This window comes from Sander vitreus, chromosome 16, assembly GCF_031162955.1.
Source record: "Sander vitreus isolate 19-12246 chromosome 16, sanVit1, whole genome shotgun sequence".
NCBI lineage: Eukaryota > Metazoa > Chordata > Actinopteri > Perciformes > Percidae > Sander > Sander vitreus.
In genome coordinates, this window is record NC_135870.1 from 22,058,477 (window position 1) to 22,082,492 (window position 24,016).

Here is a 24,016-nt window from a genome sequence, read left to right on the forward strand (position 1 = left end):
TCTACAGTTTGTGTTTTGTGAGAATGAAACAGCTCCCGGGCACATAGGATACATTACTCTGGTGCTACTGACTTCCTGTGCCCAGAGGCACAATCCTGACTGTAAGCGCCTTGTTGATTGTCCTGCTGTGATTGATCAGTGAGTCAGTGTATTACCTACAGTAGATGGTGGGTGGGCCCCCAGTGGGGAAAACCAGACAGGAGTCCCGACACTGAACCTAAGCAATGTGCTACTGTGGACGGGGGCAGCAGCTAAACCTATTTTAGCCACCTAAAAAAACCTAAAGTTTATGTTATATTTAGAATATTTTCCCTGCTTTTTCTTGCCATCAGACAGCCCTTTCCTTCCTGGGGTCATGCCAACTGCCATCTAGGTGATATCCTGACTATGGATAAGCACCTCATACTTTACCACACTACATCAAAAGATCAAAACTATCCCTATTAGGTTCATTTTTCATTTTATTTTTTTCACCAATTTTCATTTAAAACTAAAGATTCAGTTTCAAATTATGTCTGTATCTAAAACTGTGCCATCTATAATGTGAGATGTAACCCTAAGGCATTACGTAAGTAATTTACTTCCCCTCTGACGGCTCTACAGTTTGTGTTTTGTGAGAATGAAACAGCTCCCGGGCACATAGGATACATTACTCTGGTGCTACTGACTTCCTGTGCCCAGAGGCACAATCCTGACTGTAAGCGCCTTGTTGATTGTCCTGCTGTGATTGATCAGTGAGTCAGTGTATTACCTACAGTAGATGGTGGGTGGGCCCCCAGTGGGGAAAACCAGACAGGAGTCCCGACACTGAACCTAAGCAATGTGCTACTGTGGACGGGGGCAGCAGCTAAACCTATTTTAGCCACCTAAAAAAACCTAAAGTTTATGTTATATTTAGAATATTTTCCCTGCTTTTTCTTGCCATCAGACAGCCCTTTCCTTCCTGGGGTCATGCCAACTGCCATCTAGGTGATATCCTGACTATGGATAAGCACCTCATACCCTACCACACTACATCAAAAGATCAAAACTATCCCTATTAGGTTCATTTTCATTTTTATTTTTTCACCAATTTTCATTTAAAACTAAAGATTCAGTTTCAAATTATGTCTGTATCTAAAACTGTGCCATCTATAATGTGAGATGTAACCCTAAGGCATTACGTAAGTAATTTACTTCCCCTCTGACGGCTCTACAGTTTGTGTTTTGTGAGAATGAAACAGCTCCCGGGCACATAGGATACATTACTCTGGTGCTACTGACTTCCTGTGCCCAGAGGCACAATCCTGACTGTAAGCGCCTTGTTGATTGTCCTGCTGTGATTGATCCATTCTTCATACTTGTGGACAGCCCACATTGATCCTGTTACATTCGGCATGTACAGGGCTTTTACACAAATGCATCAAATATGAAGAATAATGCACCGCTGACCCACAAATAGGCGTGCAATGAAGGTGCACGTAACCTATTGTGTCTGTGGTCTATGGATACTTGCATCTCTTTGTATGGAGCCATATGCAGCCATGAGGCAGACACATTGTTGTGCTGATCCTCTGACCTCATGAATAATGTAAAGCCGAGGTAAAGAAGATTATTTGTGTGGATATTGGAGGATGTCTATAGCCTTGAGCTGCATTAGGGCAGTTTTCATTTTCTATCCTTCGTTTTCATTACATTTACTGTGGTTTCCTTGCAAACAGCAGCTCTTATTCGTGATAAGTCAACAGCATACATTTCTGAGAAAATCTTTGTACATTTAAGCATGTTTGTGGACTCGTACTATTTATTGTGTCTAAACCCAATTTAGACATAATTTAGTAGGTTTTACTTTTCACTTTTATTGATGAAACTGGTCTAAACGTAATTTCAATTTATTCTGCAATGCAGATCACCAATGGCTGAAACAATGCACGTCAGACATTTTTCTCTACTTTCTTCCTCTCGTGTTGACTATGGTCTCTTGTTTGGCTGTGATGTTTTTATTGAACATTGTGGTGGAATTTCTAGAAACACCATGTTGTGGTATGATGAGACAAAGGAAAAAGCTTAGACAACATCAACCTTTGACCTATGAATGACAGGCCACGGGTCAGGGGACGAGAATAGTCGGCCAGTCTCTAATAACCAAACCTGTGCATGTATAATTATGTTTGTCTCTCTACAGATTCAGGGAATATAGGCAGCTATATCATAAGGGAATGTTTTGTCTCAAAAAAAAACTTCAGAGAGTTGGGACGGCACTGCACAATAACACATGGTGGTTAAACTGTACTGCCTGCTTAAAGGTGCACTATGCGTTCCTTCATGACGTCACTTCTGTTGACGTTCCAAGTAAATTCAAAACAAAACAGAGCAAGCTCGCCCCTCCCCCCATCTTTCCATAACTGTCCTGACTAACTGACTAACTGGCACTAACCCCCACCCCCTCCCCCAACCATCTTGTCGGTGATTGGATGGAACGTGTTTGTTGTATTTTGGTGCACAGCCTGTGCCTCTAGTGTTTGTTTGATGGTTACGACCCCTGTGTTGTCTCCCGAGACCGGGCTTTTTCACAGTGTATTTAGGGGGCAGGCAGCTAACGGATCAAGGACCTACGATTTGAGACAAAAATGAAATCGCGCTGAAACCATGCAGGAACGCATAGTGCACCTTTAATTCTCTCCCGAATCTTCTTCACGTATGTGAAATGAGTTGTGCCGCTCCTGCGTTTTTCCATAACACCCGTCATCAAACCATGTTCTTTTAACTCCTTGCACGGCCCTCTCTCGGGTGTTGATAATGTCCGTGTGCTCATGACCTGATCTCATTCCATTCGTCGGCTCTTTGTGGGACTGTAATTGACTTTTCTCTTGGTACAGAATTCTAGGCCTTTTTTTCCCCCATCAATGATGATTTCAGTTCCACATTGCAAATCCTCTTTATAAGTTCCCTCTTCTGCAAAGTCATTAAAGTCTGCAGGATTATGATTATGTTCTCCGTTGAGTCATATGACACAATTCATGATAATAATTAAGTTCCAATGAAAGAGCTTCCAATTTCCAGGTCGAACTCGAACCCTCGACCTTCTGTGTCGAGGAGTACACCTCTACACTTGTGCGCCTGCGCTACCAACTGAGCCAACCCGGCCACAGTATGCATCTAGTTTTGATTGAAGCGACATGCTTACTCTTTTATTTTATTTATTGAATAAAATCATTTTTTTCCTAAAAGATGTGGGCACTGTCCACGGGGTTAAGGTGTTAAATTATATGTTTTTGTGAAAAATGTCAAGGTTTTAAAACTGAATATCTATGAATTTTGTGAAAACACAACAAAAAAATCCCTCTGTAGACTACAGCAACAACCACACAGCATCCACTGTACTTATTTTTGCTTTTGATATTTTTGGGACATTGAGGTGCAGCAGTGAAAGAAATCCGCCTCGATAGTTTGGATTGCTCCCTGTTGCCATGCGCTCCTCCTGTCCATCTGTCAGCAGCACTAGGTGTCCTACAGACAGAGTCTTAATAGTAGCAGAGCGAAAGGGGACACGGCCTCTAATGGAAACCCTTTGTTCAGTTGTCACTTGCACTGCTCCCATGGAAACATCCTGCTGGCCAATCAGACAAGCCCTATGGGTAGTAGCCACTGTTTCCTGTCACTGCTCGACTAAAGACATCTATCACACTGAACGATCCTAACTTTGCTTTTTTCTCACCCATCTGCTCACTGTTTCTCTTACTCAGCATTTATTTTACCATGTTTGACAACTGTGCTTTTGGATATGGTGTAATGCGTCAAAGAAAGAATGAGCCAATCCCTCCCACTGGGTAAACATATTGGTGTGTGATAAGGGTTTTAGAGAGAAGAGAATATTGGCAGTGTTGAGAAGACGGGGGTAAAAAAATAAAAGATCAGCTGTATCTCTGTAATCGGCTGCAGCCAGTTGGAATATAAAGCACCAGTGGGTCGCTGTAGGATTCATCTTCCAGAAATACGTCTGCTCTGAAGACCGTGGAGCAGGTCAGTGGTCCACTTGTGTATGAAAAAAAACACCAATAAGCTGTACTCTCTGGAGGGGCTTTACAAGAATTTGGACTGGGATTGTGCATGACTGCCGCTGTAGACGTGTGCATGTGAAAATGTTACAGTCAGAATGATCTCAGTGAATATTTTTCTGCTGATTAGCGAAACATCAAGGCAAGGCGAGGCGGCTTTCTTTGGATAGCACATTTCAGCAACAAGGCGATTCAAAGTGCTTCACATAAAACAAAGTGCAGTTAAAAACATCTGTTAAAGACACTATAAAACAGTTCAAATAATATAACATAGGTATGAAATACAAGAATAAAAGTTAGAGTGCAGTGTAAGGAATTAAAAATGACTATAAAAAGGCAGCATCAAAAAGAAAAGTATTCAGCCTTTATTGGAAAGAAGTGAGAGTTGCAGATGCAGTTTTCTGGGAGTTTGTTCCAGATATGTGGTGCATAGAAACTCAACGCTGCTTCTCCGTGTTTAGTTCTGACAGCAGACCTGTCCTAGACGACCTGAGATGTCTGGATGGTTCATAATGTAGCTGCTGATCAGAAATGTATTTGGCCCTAAACCATTCAATGCTACATAAACCAACAGAAGTATTTTTCAATCAATTCTTTGAGAGACATCAATGCAAATCTACTGTGTGGATTAGTATGCGTGCGTGGATGGGCATGTATTGTACTGTAGGTTGGCATGTGATTGTGTTCTTGTGTTTGTCTAGGGGAAAAAAACATGGATGTGCGCACATGGATACATGCTACTCTATATGTTTTTGCATGTGTACACTCACATGTTCAACTGTCCATGCTGTCTATATGACATATTGGTGTCTAGGGAGATGTGTACAACATAAAACATATGTAAAACCTACAGTATAGACAGACACCTGCAGATCAGTAACATGCGTTACATTAGCTTTAACATGTATATCTGAAAGTAAAGTCGTGTGACCTGAGACCTGAGAGTTGAAGTGTTGTGCTAGAATGCCAAGGTTATGACTAGCAAAAATAATCACATATTTGCTTTGATTTCTAAGAATTTGCAGAATTTGGTTCTTAAATAGATAAGATTTGAATAATGAAGTATCGGAGAAAATGAAAATCTGTACAATGTGTTTTTATCAGAATTGATTAGCGAACCTCCATAACGTTGACAGACCTGCGGGAGACAGATTGAGAAAGGAGCAGTCAGAGATATCCTGATTCATTGTCCCTAAGCTCCAAAATGGTTGGATCCTACATTTCCCATGATGCAATCATTAGCCTCGTCTCATTAGACCCTCTCTCCCTGGTATACACCCACACCTTTCAAACTCATTGCCATGACATTTTACTGATATCATTAGGATTACTTTCTCACACAGGATCCTCACAGGAATTTTGGAATACTGCTTTAAAATTAGCTCAGATGTTTGCATGATGCGAAGGTTTACACCCCCCTTCCCCAACTTCCTTATCTCCTCCAGCAGAGGGGTGTGGGCAGATCTCCCTCCCAAAGGCCAGCTGGATTACGCATGTTGGTCTAATCCCATTCATTCTCTGAGTGCTCTCTGTCAGACTGAACATGTACTGGACCATCATGTGCCCAAGACACACACACACACACACACACACACACACACACACACACACACACACACACACACACACACACACACACACACACACACACACACACAGACAGACACAGGCTCAGGTGCCTGTGTGTGATAAGGACGATGTGGAAGTATTAGCTTCATCAGCCCCAGTCCCACCACATCATGAGAAATCCCGTTTCATCCCATGATCCCCAGTTTGCCCTTATCACCACAACCTGCTCCAAAGCCTTAAACCCTTGTGTCACCACACGCCCCCGACTGCAGCTTTGTGTCAGGGATCATCTCTGATGTACACACGAGGGCGGATACATTCTTTGGCCATGTTAAAATACCAAAACAATAGAAAAAATGGCTACCTATTTTTCTTTTTCTGTCTCTTTGTGCATTGCAGCCATCATCGAGTGGGACACTTGGTTAAGCCTCTGCTTCCTGTATGATCACTTTCTTTGTGTTTTATCATCACTCGTGATATAATTAATTTGCATAATTACATACATTTGACCTATTTACTTAGTTGAAATACTGATTTGATCACATCCTGGTTCCATCATGTCAGAGTACAGTAGGGCATACTTGAGATTAAAATGACAAGAGGTGTTCTGTCAAACTCTCTGCCCCTCTGACTCATTTTAGGACAAGTGTGTCAAGTAGGAAACTTCAGTTAAAAAAAACATGTTCACAAATCTCTTAAAGAGGAAATAATGATAGAATCACTCCATCTGGGCATTAGAAAAGCCATTGTGCCAAGGATTCAGTATAATTTCAGTAGTGCTGAATGACCTCTGTTGAACTATGTTCACATATGTACATAAAGCACTCCTCATGAGCCAGACATTTATTCCTGAGCGGTCTAACCGTCAGAGGGTCCACCTGTGGCACACCGTTTATTCCAGGCCAGAATCCTGACCCATGGGGGGATGGATATATTTCATGAAAAGGACAGAAATTAATCTTATTACTTATTAGCTAAGCTTCTAAATCAGAGACTGTTTACTCATCTATCTCTGGGTTATAAAACCTGAACTTATTTCAACATGTGTCTGTGGTACAGGTCATGAGAAAAGGAACAGCCCTAGTAGATCTTTTCTGTATTTCTTGCATGAGAAACTGTGTGTGATTGAGTGTGTTATATGTATTACCCTGTACAGAGATTGTCCTGGGAGTGCTGTAAAAAAAGAGATGGGAGATGCTTTGTTTAGCCTGCATTTCTCCCCAACTATCACTTTTGCTTTTGGCATAAGGTGGAGTGCCAAAAACAATTTTCAATTGGCTTCATTATTATCCCATTGCTCTTTCTAAATATCGGCTTGTGCATACTTGTTGTCTACTGGGAATAGAGCTAAATCCTAACTCCACAGCTGTAAAAATGAGGAGCATAGGGTCTGTGTAATAACTAATAGATTGGCTGATGGCAGCAGCTGTTTGCTGTTGAGATGTGAGCCAGTTGGTGTTGTACTGTATGGCAACCGGACCGGAACTGCTCTGCAAACAGCTAGCAGACAAAAAAATGATAGGTCTTACCAGCCTAAAAAATGCTGCAACACTAGGAGCTTCCTACACAGACATGATGCAAGGCATGCACTCAGATTTGAACAAGTAGGCTATGCTTATGACAGGACATGCATGCATACAACAAATGTCCCATGTGCATATATTTATGTAGAAACCAGAAAATAAGAGATGAGCAGTTACATTTTTCTTCTTCTGTCCCCCTCAAGCAAAAGAAATGAAGCTGTTTTGACTTCATCTGCATGATTTGTTCTTGGTGAAGGAATATCTGTTCTCTTTGCCTACTTGTTTGCAGCAGTAGATAGCTGACTCAGCAGTGAATGACAGTGACCACAGTTAAGCTAGCATTGAACTTTAGGATCAATCAAATGCATTCAAATTATAGATCCATTGAAAATGTAACATCTTGGTGCAGGTCTGTGCAATATATATATATATATATATATATATATATATATATATATATATATATATATATATATATATATTTTTTTTTTTTTTTGTTATTTGTTGCACAGTATATTAGGGGTGTGCAAAAAAATCGATTTGAATTCAAATCGAGATTCAAGCTCTACCAATTCAAAATTGATTCATAGAATTCCATAAATCGATTTATATTTGTTGTTTTTGTTTTGACACTATTGTCCTGAAATGACATTACCTCGCCATTCCCATAGATGGCGCTGCGTCGAATTCACACTGACGCCTGGGCACTCTTGTCATAGTCAGAAGAAGAACGAGTGCAGCAGAAGTAGTTTAGTCGGCGCAAACAATGGCAAACCTCACAGAAAGAATTATTCAACCTGCTCCATCCTCATTGAAGGCGAGAGTTTGGGCACATTTCAGCTTTTATAACCTCGAGGGGACGACGGAACTTGATAGGAATCATGCTGTATGCAGGCTTTGCAAAGCGAAAGTTAAGTATTTTGGAAACACCACAAACTTGAGAACTCACACGGTACGGCATCACCCGGAGATTAACGTTAAAGACGTGGACGAACAGCAACCTAAAGTACCGTGCCAGTCAACCAACGCACTCTCTTTCAATGCTCTAATCTCCCACCGTTGCGTCAGAGTGAGTGTTCTCAACTGCCGGAGACATCGTAACTGCACAGCGGAGCATGCTCACTCCAAAACACGTAGACCAACTTCTGTTTCTGCAAAAGAATGTACAGATTCCAACCAGTGGTGGACTATGAACTGGTTACACACACACATCCATTATGTGATTCTGACACATCACAAAAGTTCTGTTGAATCAAAGCCCGTCTACGGAAAGCCGTTCCACTCCCTATTCAGCCCCATTGTACAGAATTTGGTTGCAGTTCCACCAGAGTTCCACTGGGGGTGATCACGGTCCAGTGCTAAATGAATGGGACTCTATGGAGCTAGACGGCTAAATTTGTCTCTTTCGCCTGATTGTCGTTGAGAAATCTCAGATTTGATTGTAGTTTTTGCAAGTTCAACATGGATTATAGGTCAAAAGTTGAATGAACGAGTACTTGTGTCCTTTCGATTTCTTACAGGTTGAGTCATTGTTGCCCATAACACGCTAGCATTCTGCTAATGAATGCTGATTGGTCAGTGAAGGGCTGATTACGATCGGAGATCCTGCTTGAAGGCATCCGAAGCAGAACCAGAATGTCAGAGTGAATATTTCGGCGTGGTCTTTAAAACATTAGCAAACCTCTTTCTAGCACGTGTATTAACAGGGAGAGGCTAACCTGTCAGCTGTGTTGTCGATGCTTCGAGAGAACAAAGGAAGTGACTCAGAGCTTGCCGTAAAGCAGTATCGCTGGCCGTATATGTGTATGACGTCATTGACATTTTAAAAGGCTTTTTAGAACAAAAAAGCCACTTTAAAAAAATCTAACACCCAGCAGTGTGTATTTTCTTAGCCTCCCCTTTCGAATGCAACATTCAAATTACTAGACAAAAAATGATATCCTGAGAAAAGTGGATTTTGAGGGGTATAGCTCCATAGAGTCCCATTCATTCTACACTGGCCTGTGAGCGCCCCCTATATGGAACTCTGGTGGAACTGCAACCAGTTCAGAAGCCGGAAGTAACGAGAGAGTGGAACTTCTTCCCTTATTAGAAATTCTTTGGTTGAATGGACTGTAGTTGCCACAGTTCTAAAAAGAAAGGGCCTAATTTTAGGAAGTTCAATGTGCCCAGTCGTGTTCACATTTCAACAGTCAACCTGGTAGCTGAAGTACTCCTTAAACCACATTTAGCAGTATTTTTTGTTTGATCTGAGTACAGCACTTTAAAGCTATATGTAAAAACTCTTTTTATTTAACAATTTGAATAAAATTCTTCAATACTTGAAATAAATGTATTTGAAAGCTGGCCAAAGCTTGGCACTTTTGCAGTTGCAAAAGTTTTTATTTTTGTCATCTAAAGTAATATAAAACATTTAATTTGTTGTGTTTCTTTTCTTTTAAATTGTATGTCTACTGCAATCACATGGGAAAAGTAACTACATTTACATGCTGTGAATCGTTTTTTGAATCGAGAATCGTTTTTGAATCGAAAATCGATATATATATATATATACACACACACACACACACACACACACACACACACACACACAGCATAAGAGGTGTAAAGTTTGCCATGAGTAATTGATCTGCTGTTTTGTTGAAGAAGCAGCAGTGGACAGATTTCATATCTCAACAGTACAGCAGGTAGGATGTTTCGCATCTTAGTATAGCTTTTTGGCATGCTAACATTAGCTAGTTAGCAGCAAACACAAAGGACAGCTGAGGCTCAAGGGGAGTTAGGTTTGCAAGTATTTGCAACCATGAATGTACCTACACACTTGTGGGACAGTCCATTCAGTAGATGTTGAGAAGTAAAAACTATGGCCTGCTGCTGTAACTACAGAAAATGTCTGCCAACATCTGTATCTCTGATGACCCCATGTTAGATAATAATATATACTATTACTAATTATCAGCTCTCTACTGTGATGATTGGACTCTAAACCACAGATCCATGTTTCTTCTTAGAGCAATAGAGCTTTAAGCCACAATATAAACATTTTGGATTCAAGTTGCTCAAACTTTTTCTGTGATCTAGACCTAACTGACACACTTTGCTTCATTGCACAAAATTGCCTCTTAGCGTCTTTCTTACAGCTGTTTGTATGGCGAGGCTCAGTTTAAACACAAATTACATTAAAACATTATGACACATTGTGTCATAGATTGCCCTGTCCGCGTCTTTGCACATAGTGCTGATTAAAATGTCAATGACGGGCCAGTAGGTTGGACGGTTCATAACAGCTGATGAAAGACTTTCAAATATGGCACGACACTTGGGAAATTTTCGTCACAGCGGGAGGTTCAGGCCTTCTAACATGCAAATGTCAAACACATGTTCGGGAAGAGTCACAAAAAAAACAAAAAAACTCGGCCAACCAAAACACGTATGCAGTCACAGACTAGAATACCCCCGCATGTGCACACTTACACATTTTCTCATTTCCTTCTCTATTTTTGTTTTAGTGGAGCCTTTTCAGCACTTAGAGGAGGGGTGGGATTTTTCTCAGCAGTGTGTTGAGATCATGAGTAATAGTGCTAGGAATTGACCTGCTGTTTGGTTGGAGGAGCAGCAGTGGACAGATTGTATGTCTGATCTCGGCTCATTTCTAACTGCAGGGTAACCTGCAGCCAAAGACCAAAGATGCTGCCGAACTGATAACCCACCCTGTGTAATCATTTTATAATGATAATTAAAAAAGTGCCCTGCAGATGAAGTAGTCATTTGTTTTATTTTTGGCGTCTGTTGGCTCAGCTCTCACTTTCAATCACATTTACATTTTCAGCTAATTGCGAGATCATTTCATGCGCTGTGTTTCGCCTCTGTGCTTTTGTGAAAGGCATCCGCTCATTTTGGCTCAAGAATTCATCTACAGGGGAAGGGTTGTTCTACATCACTTGTTCACACTGTTTGCTGTTTTGTCAGCTGCCACCATGTCCCTAAAGAGCTGTGTTGTTCAAACGTGTGAATGCAGGCATCGTCCGTGATTGGCTGAGTGCAAAGTTGTCCTGTTGCCATCACACTCACCATGACACCCTTCTAGGCATGTCAAGCGTTGTGCCTGCAGGATGTGATTAAGAGACAGACTAAAAATGTGAGAGGGGATGGGTTTATTTACTCATCTCTCTGACTGAACCCTTTTGGCTCCAAGTGGCCTCCATCAGCCACTCATTTATCAAATCACAGCAACACCCAAGCCTTTTATTAGCATTTAATTGAACTCTCACCTAAAGAATCTTCTGGGAATCATCTGTTGTTAGGGGGCTTACACACATTCACGTCAACTCTGGGTCTTGAATCCAAACATAGGCATTCAACCTTGCATGTAATGCAAGTAATGAATATTGAGAAAATCGATTATTTTTTGTTTTTAAATTAATTGTATCTTTGCTTTATGAAATGTCACAAAATTGTGAAAAATGCACTTGACAAGAGACCAAGGTGATGTCTTCAATTTGTTTTGTGAGACCAACAGTCTTAGACCAAAGATATACTACTTATGAAACAGCAAATATTATGACTTTTTTGCTCATCATTTCCAGGCCAAAATCAGATAAGAGCAACTACATATCAACTTCCAACAGTTTTAATATCATACGGAGAACTTTGTTTTGTGCCCGGTCAGCAGAGCTCCTCCGTCCCACTCCTGCTGCTGAGTCACCAGATGCCTTGCAAGTTCCTCTCACCACCCCCTCACTCCCACCTTCTTGCTCAGCCTCGAGCCCAAACACTGCGGTGATACTCCAAACATCGCCTCCTCATTCATTATGAATGGACGGGCTTTGCAACAAATAAGCTATAAACATAACAATCATAAGTGATCTATTGCTGTTGATTGAAGCCGCACCTTTTTGTGCTATTGTTGTTTGATCAGGCTTAATTTATACGGATTATTAAATGCTGCTTGGCTCAGACAGCTTAAATGTAGATTGCGTTGGCTGTAATACACTATTAATGCAGCGTTTCTGTCAACCTCTTAACCTAACATATAGCTTGGTATATGGTGACAAGAATTGCTGCGCACTAAGAGAGTAAATCCATGGTATCTCCTGCTGTTCTACATTTTACAGTGCACACATACACAGTATTAAGATGTTTTTGGTGGTTTTAACTCTGAACATAGGCACAATGGATGTAAAATCAAATAATGAGTCTGAGGTTTAAGTGCGGACTTTCAGCTTTAGTTTTGAGGGTGTTAAACGTCATGTCAGATCATTTTCGGGTAATAGGTAGATCATTTAGAGTAATAGGTTTTGGACTGCTTAACAAAGTCATATTAACTATTTGGTGTCAAATCCTTTGCAGTCAGACTGTCTAAGGTCTTCTTGGTAGTTTTTATTTTATTTTTTATGATGCTCTGCCCAGCATGTGCTGCATACAGCTTCACCTATTGCTTCTTTTCTCCATTTTTTTTTCTCATCTTCGTCCTCTTATCTATCCTATCTTATTAAGCCCCATCTCTACCAGGGCCTCTCTTTACCAATATTGCATGCTCTACAGGCTGGTTCACTATTGATCTGTGTGTGTCTCTGCACACATGCCTGTGCACAACACATGTGACTATGTTTCAGCTGGGTGCGTGCTGATACACACATGTACATACACGCTGGAACACACAGGCGTAGTCACGCATAAGTGAGCAAACCCATGTATGGTGATTTAGCTTGAAATGGGATAGGTCATGGACATGGCTGCAGCACATTGGCAGGTGCTGACCGGGCCGACCCGATCTATGGAGTACAATTTGCACATATTAGCCACTGTTGCCCTTTTTCCTTAAAGGAGCACAGGTTCAGATCAAATTAATGTGCAAGGTCTTAAAGCTAAATAAGCTCTAAAATGTATATATAGGCACATATTCAAATCATAATTCATATCAATGCTTGTAGGAAATGCATGGAAATCTGCCCAACTTCTTTAAAACGTTTTGCACCATCTGCTTTGTGTTAAGCTAACCCACAGATTCAATCAGCGACATAAGTAGTGACTGTAAATTTTGTGTGTGGACCCAATGCCCGCTGTAGGCTTACAGACATTTTGCCTGGCACTGATGGCAAATGGGTTCTTTGGGTCAGCAGCGGCACTGTCTGGTCCTCAGGCCAACCCAGAAGCTTTTCTTTGCCTGGACATACTCAGTGAAATCCCATGTAATCAAGCAGCTGGAAGGTCTGCTTTAAAGGGGATTTGGTGCAATGTGGCAGGTGCCAATCTGACTGCAATCAGGATTTGACTGCATGCAACTGATGGAATTCAGCAACTTTAACATGAGCTTATGCTCGGAGACTAGTCACAGTCATTCATGCAGTTTCTTGCACAGCACTCACAGAACCCATGAGAGATGTACTGTGTGCACTCAAACACATCCTATGATATTTGGGTTTGAGTCATGTTTTAAACTTCCAATTTTATCCAGGAGGGTATACGTCTGTATGTGTAATACTGTTTGGTTATATATGTATATATATATATATTTATATATATTTTTTTTTTTTTGGGGGGGCTTTTTTGGCCTTTATTTGAAATGATAGCTGAAGACAGGAAAGGGGGGGGAAAGACATAGGGGACGACGTACAGCAAATGGTCGCGGATCGGACTCAAACCCGGGCCACTACTGTAAGGACTGAGCCTTACTATGTGGGGCACATGGTCAACCAGGTAGCCCCATGTTGTTTGGTTATATTGTATCTACTTAGTTATTTCTCTCTGTAAATTTCATCACATTTCTTAATTTACCATCATTTTAATATGTATATATTTTGCATCACTCTTAGATTTATAGCTATGGACAGTTGTTGTCATCAGTGCCTTTTACCATTTTAATAAATATATTTTCTTTCAGTTGTAGTTTAGTTCTTTTGGCTTTTTTGTAGCACTTCAAGCACCTTTGCAAAACAGTGTAAACACGTCTGTAGGACCACCCGATGAATAAAGGTTGAACATTTTGTATTAATAAAAATTGTCTACAGAGGGAGCCTGCTTAATTGCACATGTAATATTTTAGACATTTATGTGTGTGAATTGTGTGCATAATACAGAAATAGAAACCGTGAAAGGGAAAGAAAAAGAGGCTGAGCCAAAAGAAAAAAAGACAGAGAATAAGAGAAGGTTAGCAAAAGACAGAAACTCCCAGAGGCAGTGGGACAGTAGGACACACGGATGAGCTAAGCCGCCCCTCCTCTGTCTGTCTATTATTGATGTTGGGCATGCAGGGTTCCCACTCTGCCATCTGTTCTCAGCTCTCCCACTCCATGCCCCTTTTGCTTCATGCCTAGATCTTTGGCAGGCTGGCATAAGCAGCGCAATGCTGTCCTAGCAGAGTGTGACTACTTCATAAATATCTTACGCTATCAGGGAGTAAGATGTTGGAGGAAGAGCCCAGAGAGAGAGATGAGGAAAAATCAGTAATGTGATGCATTTTTCATTAATTCAGCCTCTTTGTTGGATAACTTCCAACAAATGCATTGATTTGCGGTGCGAGATATAATCATGTCATGACTGCATCAGATATAAACAGAATTGGCGGTGGGCTGTGGCTTGTGATGGACTGTCAATAGTCTTCTCCTCTGCATGTTTTCCGATCCTAATCAAGTCACAGCCCCATCCTCCTACTGTTAATAGCGTATGGCTGTAAGTTTCTTTTGATTTGACTCGTAATTGATGACCATGCATATTCAGTCAAGCCCAGTTACCGGGGGTAACGAGGTCCTGTAGGTCTTCTGATTGGCTGCACGTGGTCACATGAGGCCTAACTTGGCCCCAGCTGGGGCCACATGTGGCGAGTCTGGAGATGTGTAAGGGTGGTGTGTGTTTGCAAACACTTGGCTTCGCCTCGCAATTAAGCCATAGATGCAATCCTCATCCCTGCTCCCCCTTCCCTGCCACACTCACACACACACACACACACACACACACACACACGCACGCACACGCACGCACGCACACGCAAATATTCATGCACATGTGCATGCAAACTTCCAGTAAATGCATCGTGAATGTTGCATGCCAGTCAAGCATCAGTGAAGCTGTCTGACATATCACATGTCTTCAGTTATATCCTCCTGACTGACAGAAATGGTCAGATGTGGGTAAGAGGATTACCAGGGGCTGTGGGGTGGTGATTAAGGTAAGATACTGGTTCAGGGCTTCAGAAATCTAAGCTATCACTACATCGTGTGACTTGTCTTTTCCATATTCCTAGAGGGGTGGAAGAAGCTTTAATCTTTGGCCAGCCCCAGAGTTAAGACCCCCTGGGGAGTGCGAGATGAGAGGGAAATGAATAATGTGTAGAGACTCAAAGGCTTTGACTGAACCAAAATGATCAGAAGAGGGTGAAGGGAGTGCATTAGTGGCAGAAACAAAAAGAGAAACACCGGCAGGGAGAGGAATGCACAATCGGGCAGATAGGCCACCTTTGAGAAAGAGAAGTGGCATTATGAGACAGATTAAAGAAGTCAGCTCCAAAAAATCAAGTCAAGGATACTGTACTGAAAATTCAAATCTTTTGAGTATCAATCACAACTTATAGATAGCTTTTTGGTGAAGTATTCCTATAAGTGGTTAGCTGAAATCAAATAAAACAATGTATTCACACCTAATTTATCTGTAGTGAAACTGTAGCTCTACATAAACAGATTAATAAGACATGTCATTGTCTCAATGTGAGATATTATGTTTTTACTTCCTCAGCTGCCCTGAAAACAGATTGCAAATTAGCATTTCTTCTTCAACGCCTAAGAGAGTCATGAACAGCACTCCAATTAGTGAGACATCTTTTTCACAGAATGGCGTGTGTGTCTAACATGAACCAAAAATGAGAACAAACTCCTTAAACTAAGGAAACTCTCAATATTTTAATATTAATAGACTTAGCCGTGTGCTGTTGTGAACGTCATACCAGCCTGCTCAGTGTTGGCACACTCATGTCTTCTCTCCCCAGGCCTTGCAGGCTTTGGCCCTGCTGTGACCTCTTTGCCTCGAAGCCAGCAGCCCCGCTATCCTTTAAACCTGGACAAACCAGGCTGAAACTAGCTGGGTGTTGCCAGATCTGATCTCAGCACCCGGCATTAAATAATAATTGCTATTAAGTACTGCATTTATCTACCTATCTACCAATCCAGTGAACTGTTTCATTTGCATTTTGCTTTTCGGATGTTTTATGTTTAAGTTATACAGTCTATTATGCTAATAAGACAAAAAAAAGCTAGCAGAGCTAATAATGATGCTAGGACAGTGTGCCATATGTGATCCCTCCCTGCAGCATGGCCAGGTGGGCAGCATGCCACCTAGCAACACAATGGTTTTATCCACAGTGATTTATTAAACACCTTAACCATTGGCTAAACAGACACTGAGCAAAATTAGCAATCTATTCTTTACTGCTCTCCTCTCCCCCTTTGCTTCCGCTCTTTCCTTTTGTCCTTTATCTGCAAAGTGCAGTTAGAATATATGTTAAGGGGGTTTGTAATGGTAGACCGGCCCCATATTGGAACCATTAAGCATGAACATGACTGCCTATTACACGGGTCTTTAGCGACACAGAGGTTAAAAAAAAAAAAACCTTATTATCCTATCAAGCGTTAGCCCCTTCCGAGGTTTCCCTCCACTGAGTGGCTAGATGTAAATGATTGTGATGTGTATGTACTCCATAACAGTGCCCCATGTAGTCCCTCCACTCTCCACAACTGATTATGTTAAACATGAGAACAACTTAACAAGAGGGAGTAAAAGGTTTTGGTCAAAAGTGCTTCGACTCAAGTACCTGGCAGTCCTGTAGTGGTGGTCTTCTTTTCACAACAGCCCTTAGCTCATCGAGAATGTTAAACACCGTAAGCACTGAGATACTGCATTGTGTGTTTAGACAAGAGGGAGTTTGATGAGAGGCTGTGGATGACGCACCTGCCGAGGAAGAGGGGTTGAGATAACAATTTTCTCCTCCCTGTCGCGGAGACATCTGGCATTGCCATGGTGTTGCAAGCCGAAATACACCCAGGAGTGGGTAATGAGGCGTAGGAGACAGGGTTTGTGTTTTTGTGTGTGTGTGTTTGTGTGTGTGTGTGTGTGTGTGTGTGTGTGTGTGTGTGTGTGTGAGAGAGAGAGAGTGTGATGGTGGTCCCCTTATCTTTCTGAACTAGCCTCTGTAGAGCCTGCAAGCACGCCATCTGTAGTGCTCAGCCATAAGCTCACTTGCGTGTGGCCACGTTAAATCAGCTTAATATAGTGTCATATAACCAAATTGGTACCCACCGATAGTCGTGTGTGTGTGTGTGTGTGTGTGTGTGTGTGTGTGTGTGTGTGTGTGTGTGTGTGTGTGTGTGTGTGTGTGTGCTTGTTTTACTATATCCGTGGGGTCCACAAGGTTAAAGGGCTGTTTGAGGGTTAAGACTTGGTTTTAGGATTAGGGTTAGAATTAGGTTATGGTTAGGGTTAGGGTAACGGTTAAGGTTAGGCATTTAGTTGTGATGGTTAAGGTTAGGGTAAGGGGCTAGGGAATGCATTATGTCAATGACGGGTCCCCACAAAGATAGTGAAACAAATGTTTGTGTGTGTGTTTGTGTGTGTGTGTGTGTGTGTGTGTGTGTGTGTCTCATATAACCAAATTGGTACCCACCGATGGTCGTGTGTTGTTTGTGTGTGTGTGTGTGTGTGTGTTTATGTGAAATATAACCAAAGTGGTACCCACCCATCCGTGACTGTGCACCACATGTCTTTGAACGTCACCATTAATATGGTGGCCTGCATTATGTTTACACACAGTCCTTCGTGGCGCTGCATACGCCTGAGCGGGGTTGCAAAGAAACGTGTTAGTAATGTTCGATAATCACCCTCGAAGAACAGTGAATGATTTTTTTCTTTTCTTTTAAGTGGTTGCACATACAAAGTAGTTTGATAATGGCTCTTCCTCTGTGGAATGTATTACATTTGCTGTTGATTGTTGCCTCTGACTGTTGATCTTTTAGTTACTTTTAATTACTTTCATAGTGAAATGTATAGCCCAAACAATATGGGATTAATATTAATTTTAGATGGGAAGATTTCATCAATTTCTGATATGGCGGCCAATATAGTGAATTTATGAGCTGAAATAAATTGACCTTTTCTATGTGGACTATGACTACTGTATGAAAAGGTACTCAGGAGGCTGTTTTCTTGAACTTTATTAAAGAATATTTGACATTGTTATACATTCAACGTATTACCTTGTTAACTAATTGTAGAAATGAACACTTAGGAAATAAAGAATAAATACAAATAATAGAAATAGCTAAAGAAACATGTTTGTTTGTATGTTCAGTATCAGTCAATTGCTGACAATTTAAATAAAGAACTACATGATTACAGCAATTCTAAAAATCACCCCAAGCATACTTTTCTGCATTAGGCAATATGTTCTGTAAAAAAAAAAAAAAAAAAGACTTCATATACTCAATACCGATAGATACCAATATGTCTGTAAGCCAATATCAGCCGATGAAATCGTCAGATGATTTGTTTTTTTTAGTACTTTTTAAGTCGATTGTTGCCTTGGTGGACGGTTTACTTTTTTTGTTACTTTTAGTTACTACTATTGTTGATTGATTGTTGCCCCTGATGGTTTATCTTTTAGTTGCTGTTACAGACGATTGCTGCCTTTGACTGCTTATCTTTTTATTACATTTGTCGCTGACTGCTTTTATCGTTTTGTTTGTTTTGTCTGATCCCCATTAGCGTCCCCAAAGTGTGTAGTAATCCAGGAGTCTGCATTAAATAATGCAGTATCACAGTATAACAGCATCAATTAAAACATGAAAGGCAGAAGAAACAAATGTTAAACTTAGCACATTAAGGGAATTGATGTTGCAAATGAAATGGCAAGAAAATAAAGAATGATATGTTTATCTGTCAATCTCTTTGTTTATTTCAGGTAATCTCCGCTCTGTCAAGGATCTCCCACCACAGCATTGCACAAATCAAAGGCATCAGGTACGTGTCTCATTTTTAACTCTCTCATTTATCATTTGAACAGCCAAAGCACTCAAGAGTATCTGTGTCAAAGAAACCATTTGGATGAATGTATTCCACATTTACTTGTAGTCCTATATTAATATGGAGGTGGCTATTAACATCTGCTGCTCATTTACAAGTCGATTTGCATTTTTAGGCAATTAGCTGCAGCTTTTAGCCACTGTTATCTTGCAGGGCACAATGCAACCCACAACACACTTCCATCTGTCACTCAAACATTACTGCAGTTAGGGATGTAACAATTACCAGTGTAACGGTAAACCGTGATAAAAATGTTGACAATAACAATTACCGTTTTAATACAGAAAACCGTGATAATTAAATGTTACTTTAAAGTGTTCATGTGTACAGTTTTACATTTTAATTTTGATTATGAAGAAAACAAGTATATAATTAGTGGTGTTTCTTTGATTTGTTTACATATTTGTCTTCATGTCTTAGCTTGAATGTTTGGATTTGTATCATTTAAACCTGCACTACTAGAAATGTTCCTGACAAATAAGCTGTTTACGTGCTGAACCCTTGTTCATTTGATGTTAAAAGTTGCACTTTGGATAAGGTTTTGCCTATATTTTTGTAATATAATAAACACTGTTAGACTTTTTGATACTATTTCAGCTTGTGTAGGCCTATCAGTGCTTTCTGAACATATTGATAACACTTTTAAAAATACTGCGATAATACCGAAAACCGTGAACATTTTGGTCACTAGAACCATGAGGTTACATTTTCATACCGTTACATCCCTAACTGCAGTACACTCTTACACTTCCATCTGAGTCAGAATTACTACATTGCATTGAGGGGTGGTCATTTCTCACAGATATTGATGAAGCTGAGTGAATTCTTCACACTGCTTTATCAGGCCTGGAATGGGCTTCTGATTTCTCTTCATTTGCTCAATCTGCTTGGAGCTTGGTGTCTCACCGGCGCAACATAAAAAGCCATTTTATCCGTCTGAGTAATGAGTAGATGGAGCGCGCCCATTAGGAGCCATGCAAGGAAGAGAAGGGAGGACAGAGGGGGAGAGAAAGCAGGTCCCTTGCCATTAATAAAGACAACACACAACCTGCTGACTGCCGGCTAATTCACACTGACCATTTTGCTGTGAGGTGTCAAAACCGAGGATCATTTGACCTCAGTGGAAACCACACTCTGGACTTTCTGATCCTGAGCTATTGCTATCTCAGAAATCTGAATAGCAAGCACCTGACTACCAAAGTGTGTTTGAGCAAAATACTGAATTCCTTTTTTAGCCCTGAGGGTTACCCTGACCTCTTATCCTACTATGGAGGTGAATGTGAAAACAAAGCTGCCTTATAGGGATCAATGACTTTATTAAATCAGGTCACATTTGGCTCTTGGCCTGAATAAGAAAGCATTTATTAAGGGAACTGGATGGTACACTGAACTACATTTCCTCATGGGGACGCGTCAACATAGGGATTGCAGCTTACTAAACATTAATATCTTGATAATTAGTCATTATTAGTAATCAGTCATACTTTAATGACTACAAAAATATTTTTCTTTACATTTTTATCATTTTTGTAATGTCAAACTTAACATGTATTGGCAGTTTGTAATAGACAATGATACAAACTTCACATTTGTTGTTCTGAAGATAGTTTACATTTTGCTTTTTCCATCTTTCGCCGTGACAAATTGTGTATTTCCCTGTTGCGTCTAGTCCGCATGGTGTGTAATGTTGAATTTTATAAAAAAGTACAGTAACAATTAAAAGTTAATACTTAAACCACTCTTACCTTCTGATGAATGCAAGTCCATTATTCACTTGCCTTCTAGCTCTGGTTTTCTTTCTGATTAGCGAAGAAAATGTCTGGGTCTCTTAGGCCTAGTCCGCATGTACTCTGGTATTTTTTTAAATGTCGCTTTTTTTATGCCCTTTGACCTTTCGTCCATACGCAAACTGCGTTTTAGGTCAGTGTTTACATCAGAGAAATCAGAGTATTAGGCTTGTAAAGTTAGAGTGTGCGCTGTTATCTCCTTTTTGAGGTGTCAAAATGAGGCAACATTTTTGTGAAATGGCAGACGTGGCCAAAACACTGCCAGTGTCAGCCACTTGCTAACAGGACTTTTTACACATACATGTATAGTTACTCTTCCACAGAGAATGCAATACAGAGCAGTCGATGCACCATTGCAGCCAGGTAGCCTTCCGGTAATTACTTTTTGTCAGGCTTCTGATTGGCCAACATTGTCTTCCTTTTCTTTGCGTGATTGGCCAATCTGGTTTGAGGGTTATATTGTCACTTGTTGGTTTGGCATGCTCTTGACAAAGCTTCAATGTGTTTTTGTGTTTTCATTTGGCTCATTTTTTTTGCATATTTAACATGTTTATAAAAACATGTTAAAGTGTGGACCAGGCCTAAGCTTGTTCCACCCCCTTCACCAGGGTCCTATCTACTTCTCATGGTTTTTATATGAGATGGTTGAAGACATCTGTTAGGGGTCTATTGTACAAATGTATGTATCTTGAATCTCAGTGGTTTTGGCAGTAGTGTGTATGCAGTAGTTAGTATCAAACACAGTGCTTAATGGAGCCTTACGTAATAGTCTGTCTCGTACTGCTTTCGCTGCAGGATTCATAGCGCACGGGAGCATATGAGGTCCGAGGCCATGTGCTGTATGATCTAGCATAAACAGCGTGCTGCTATCAAGCAGAGCACTTACACAACATGGATGTTCACTGACCCGAGTTGGCCTTTCTAAAGGGTCTTCTCCCCCACATATTCGTAACTCTGCTTAGGGCAAGGTCAGCTGCATCCAAAGGTCCCAAGGAGCTGCAAGACGTCTTCATGGGCCTCGCTTCAAAGCATATATATATTAGGGCTGTCAAACGATTAATTTTTTTTAATCGCGATTAATCGCTGAATGTCTATAGTTAATCGCGATTAATCGCATATTTTATCACATGATTAAAATTCTATTATTTTGCCTTTCAGAACAGTTTTTAAGTACATATTAACAATCAAAAGCAATTGTTACCAGTGTACCTTGATTGGGAATCAAATGAATGCAAAGAAAGTTACTTTATGAACTTGATTTTAAGATTTGTAATTATTTATTTACTGTAAACAAAAGAAAAATGTGTGTCTGTCATTATTGCACAATTCCTCCAAGTACCTAACTAAAAAACTAAAAATCCCTATCCTTACTAGAGTCAATATAGTGTTTAGTAACTCCTAAATAATGTTGATTACTCACTGACGTCCAGTGATCACCGGTTAATGAGCAGCTCATTTCTGTCCGTGTTAACACAGCCCATCTCCACTCTTACCCGGCGACAGAGAAACAGGCTGGATAGTCCGGTACACTGTTGTTTCCACAACAACAAAAACACAGCAGTCTCTGAACTCGCGTTGGGAGTTTCGTTGAAGTTGGATGTAGTCCAGTTTTTGTCTAATGAGCGGACACTTGCAAGCAGGATTGATGGAACAGGTGGCCGGTGGTCTAGCATCACGTTAACTGTACTACTATGCCTAGCTCCGTAGGTGGTAGCTCAAGCTTGACGTGCTTCGGTGATATTTTAATTCGGCTTTACACAATGTGCATATGGCTTTCGACTTGTCTACGAGCCGTCCGGGAGTTTTGGAAAATAAAAAGCGCCGTTCAGGATTTCGTTGCTGCTGTGTTTCTCCATCATGCCTGCAGCCTGCAGCAGCAGGATGTGTTATGAGGAAGTGGCAGCTTGATGATAAGTAACGGTGCTGCAAAGGGTCAAAATAGTAGCCTGTTAGGCACGACGCAAAGCTGAGTGAAGTGTAAAATAAATTAATAAATGCCGGCATGCGATTAATGCGATTACATTTTTTTTTATTGCATCGCGATTAACGCGGTAATGCTGACAGCCCTAATATACATACATACATACATATATACATTCACCCGGATTGGCTAATTGGGAGGACCGGGAGACTTCCGGGTGGGCCGGTCTTCTTTTTTTGCTGGTGGTGTTCAGTCATGGTACTGGGTTAAAATCATAGTTCAAATAATTGATGCTGTCCCTAGGCAGCCCGCACTCGCAGTCCACTCTTTTTTATTTACAGAGTGCAGTCTGGTTATTATGACGTAGTTATGTTTTGACTCTTGCGACGAGGCGGCAGCTTGCTAAAAAAAATATCGTCACCTCAGAACTTTACACTTCAGTCAGTTGCGCTTGTTAGGATGTGATCCGCTAGCAAAAAGAAGCTATAAAAATAGATAATAATAAGCTCAAAAACGGCGCTGAAAAAGCAACAATTTAAAAAAGGAACGCTCTAGAAAGTGACACGGCCAGATGATCTCTCAGCAACTTTCTCATTAAAACCAGCGAGAGTGAAACGCCAAATGAAGACGATCACACGGCACCAGCCAGAACTCCAGATTGGGGAGGTAGGCTCATTGAGTGAATATTATAAGAACTTGAATTAATATTAATGAAGAGTAAGGTGTAGACCTGCTCTATATGAGATAATCAATGATGCCGGATGATTCGGCACTACTTTAGTGAAACTGACTTGATCAGAAAGCTGTGTAAAACGGGGAGATTTGTGCTGACAATTATGACAATTTATAAAATGGGATTTAGTGTCAGAAGCAGAGCCAGTAGTGTGCAAGGGATAGCTGCTGTCAGTGTGGAAGGCACATCTACTGTACTGTAAGCTGTTGTATCACAGTGTGTGAAGAAGCAAACCTGATCAGATTAATTACAATATATTATAACCACTTTCTATGCCCACATTTTACTAGTGACATATTATGCCTTTTATTCTTGGATATACGTGAACTCTTGAACAGAAAATAGATTCTGATGTTGTTAGGGGTTATGTAGATCATTTG

At 40.8% G+C, this 24,016-nt stretch overlaps 1 protein-coding gene across 5 annotated transcripts in view; it reads left to right on the top strand.

The window, feature by feature from the left end:
* Window positions 1–24,016, top strand: part of vav2 (vav 2 guanine nucleotide exchange factor) — a 226,292-nt gene that overhangs the window by 146,932 nt on the left and 55,344 nt on the right. For all 5 annotated transcript variants that reach the window (XM_078270776.1, XM_078270775.1, XM_078270774.1 and 2 more), the window contains exon 3: window positions 19,074–19,132. In XM_078270776.1, the coding sequence (XP_078126902.1) occupies window positions 19,074–19,132 (59 nt within the window). The remainder of the gene's footprint in view (window positions 1–19,073; window positions 19,133–24,016) is intronic.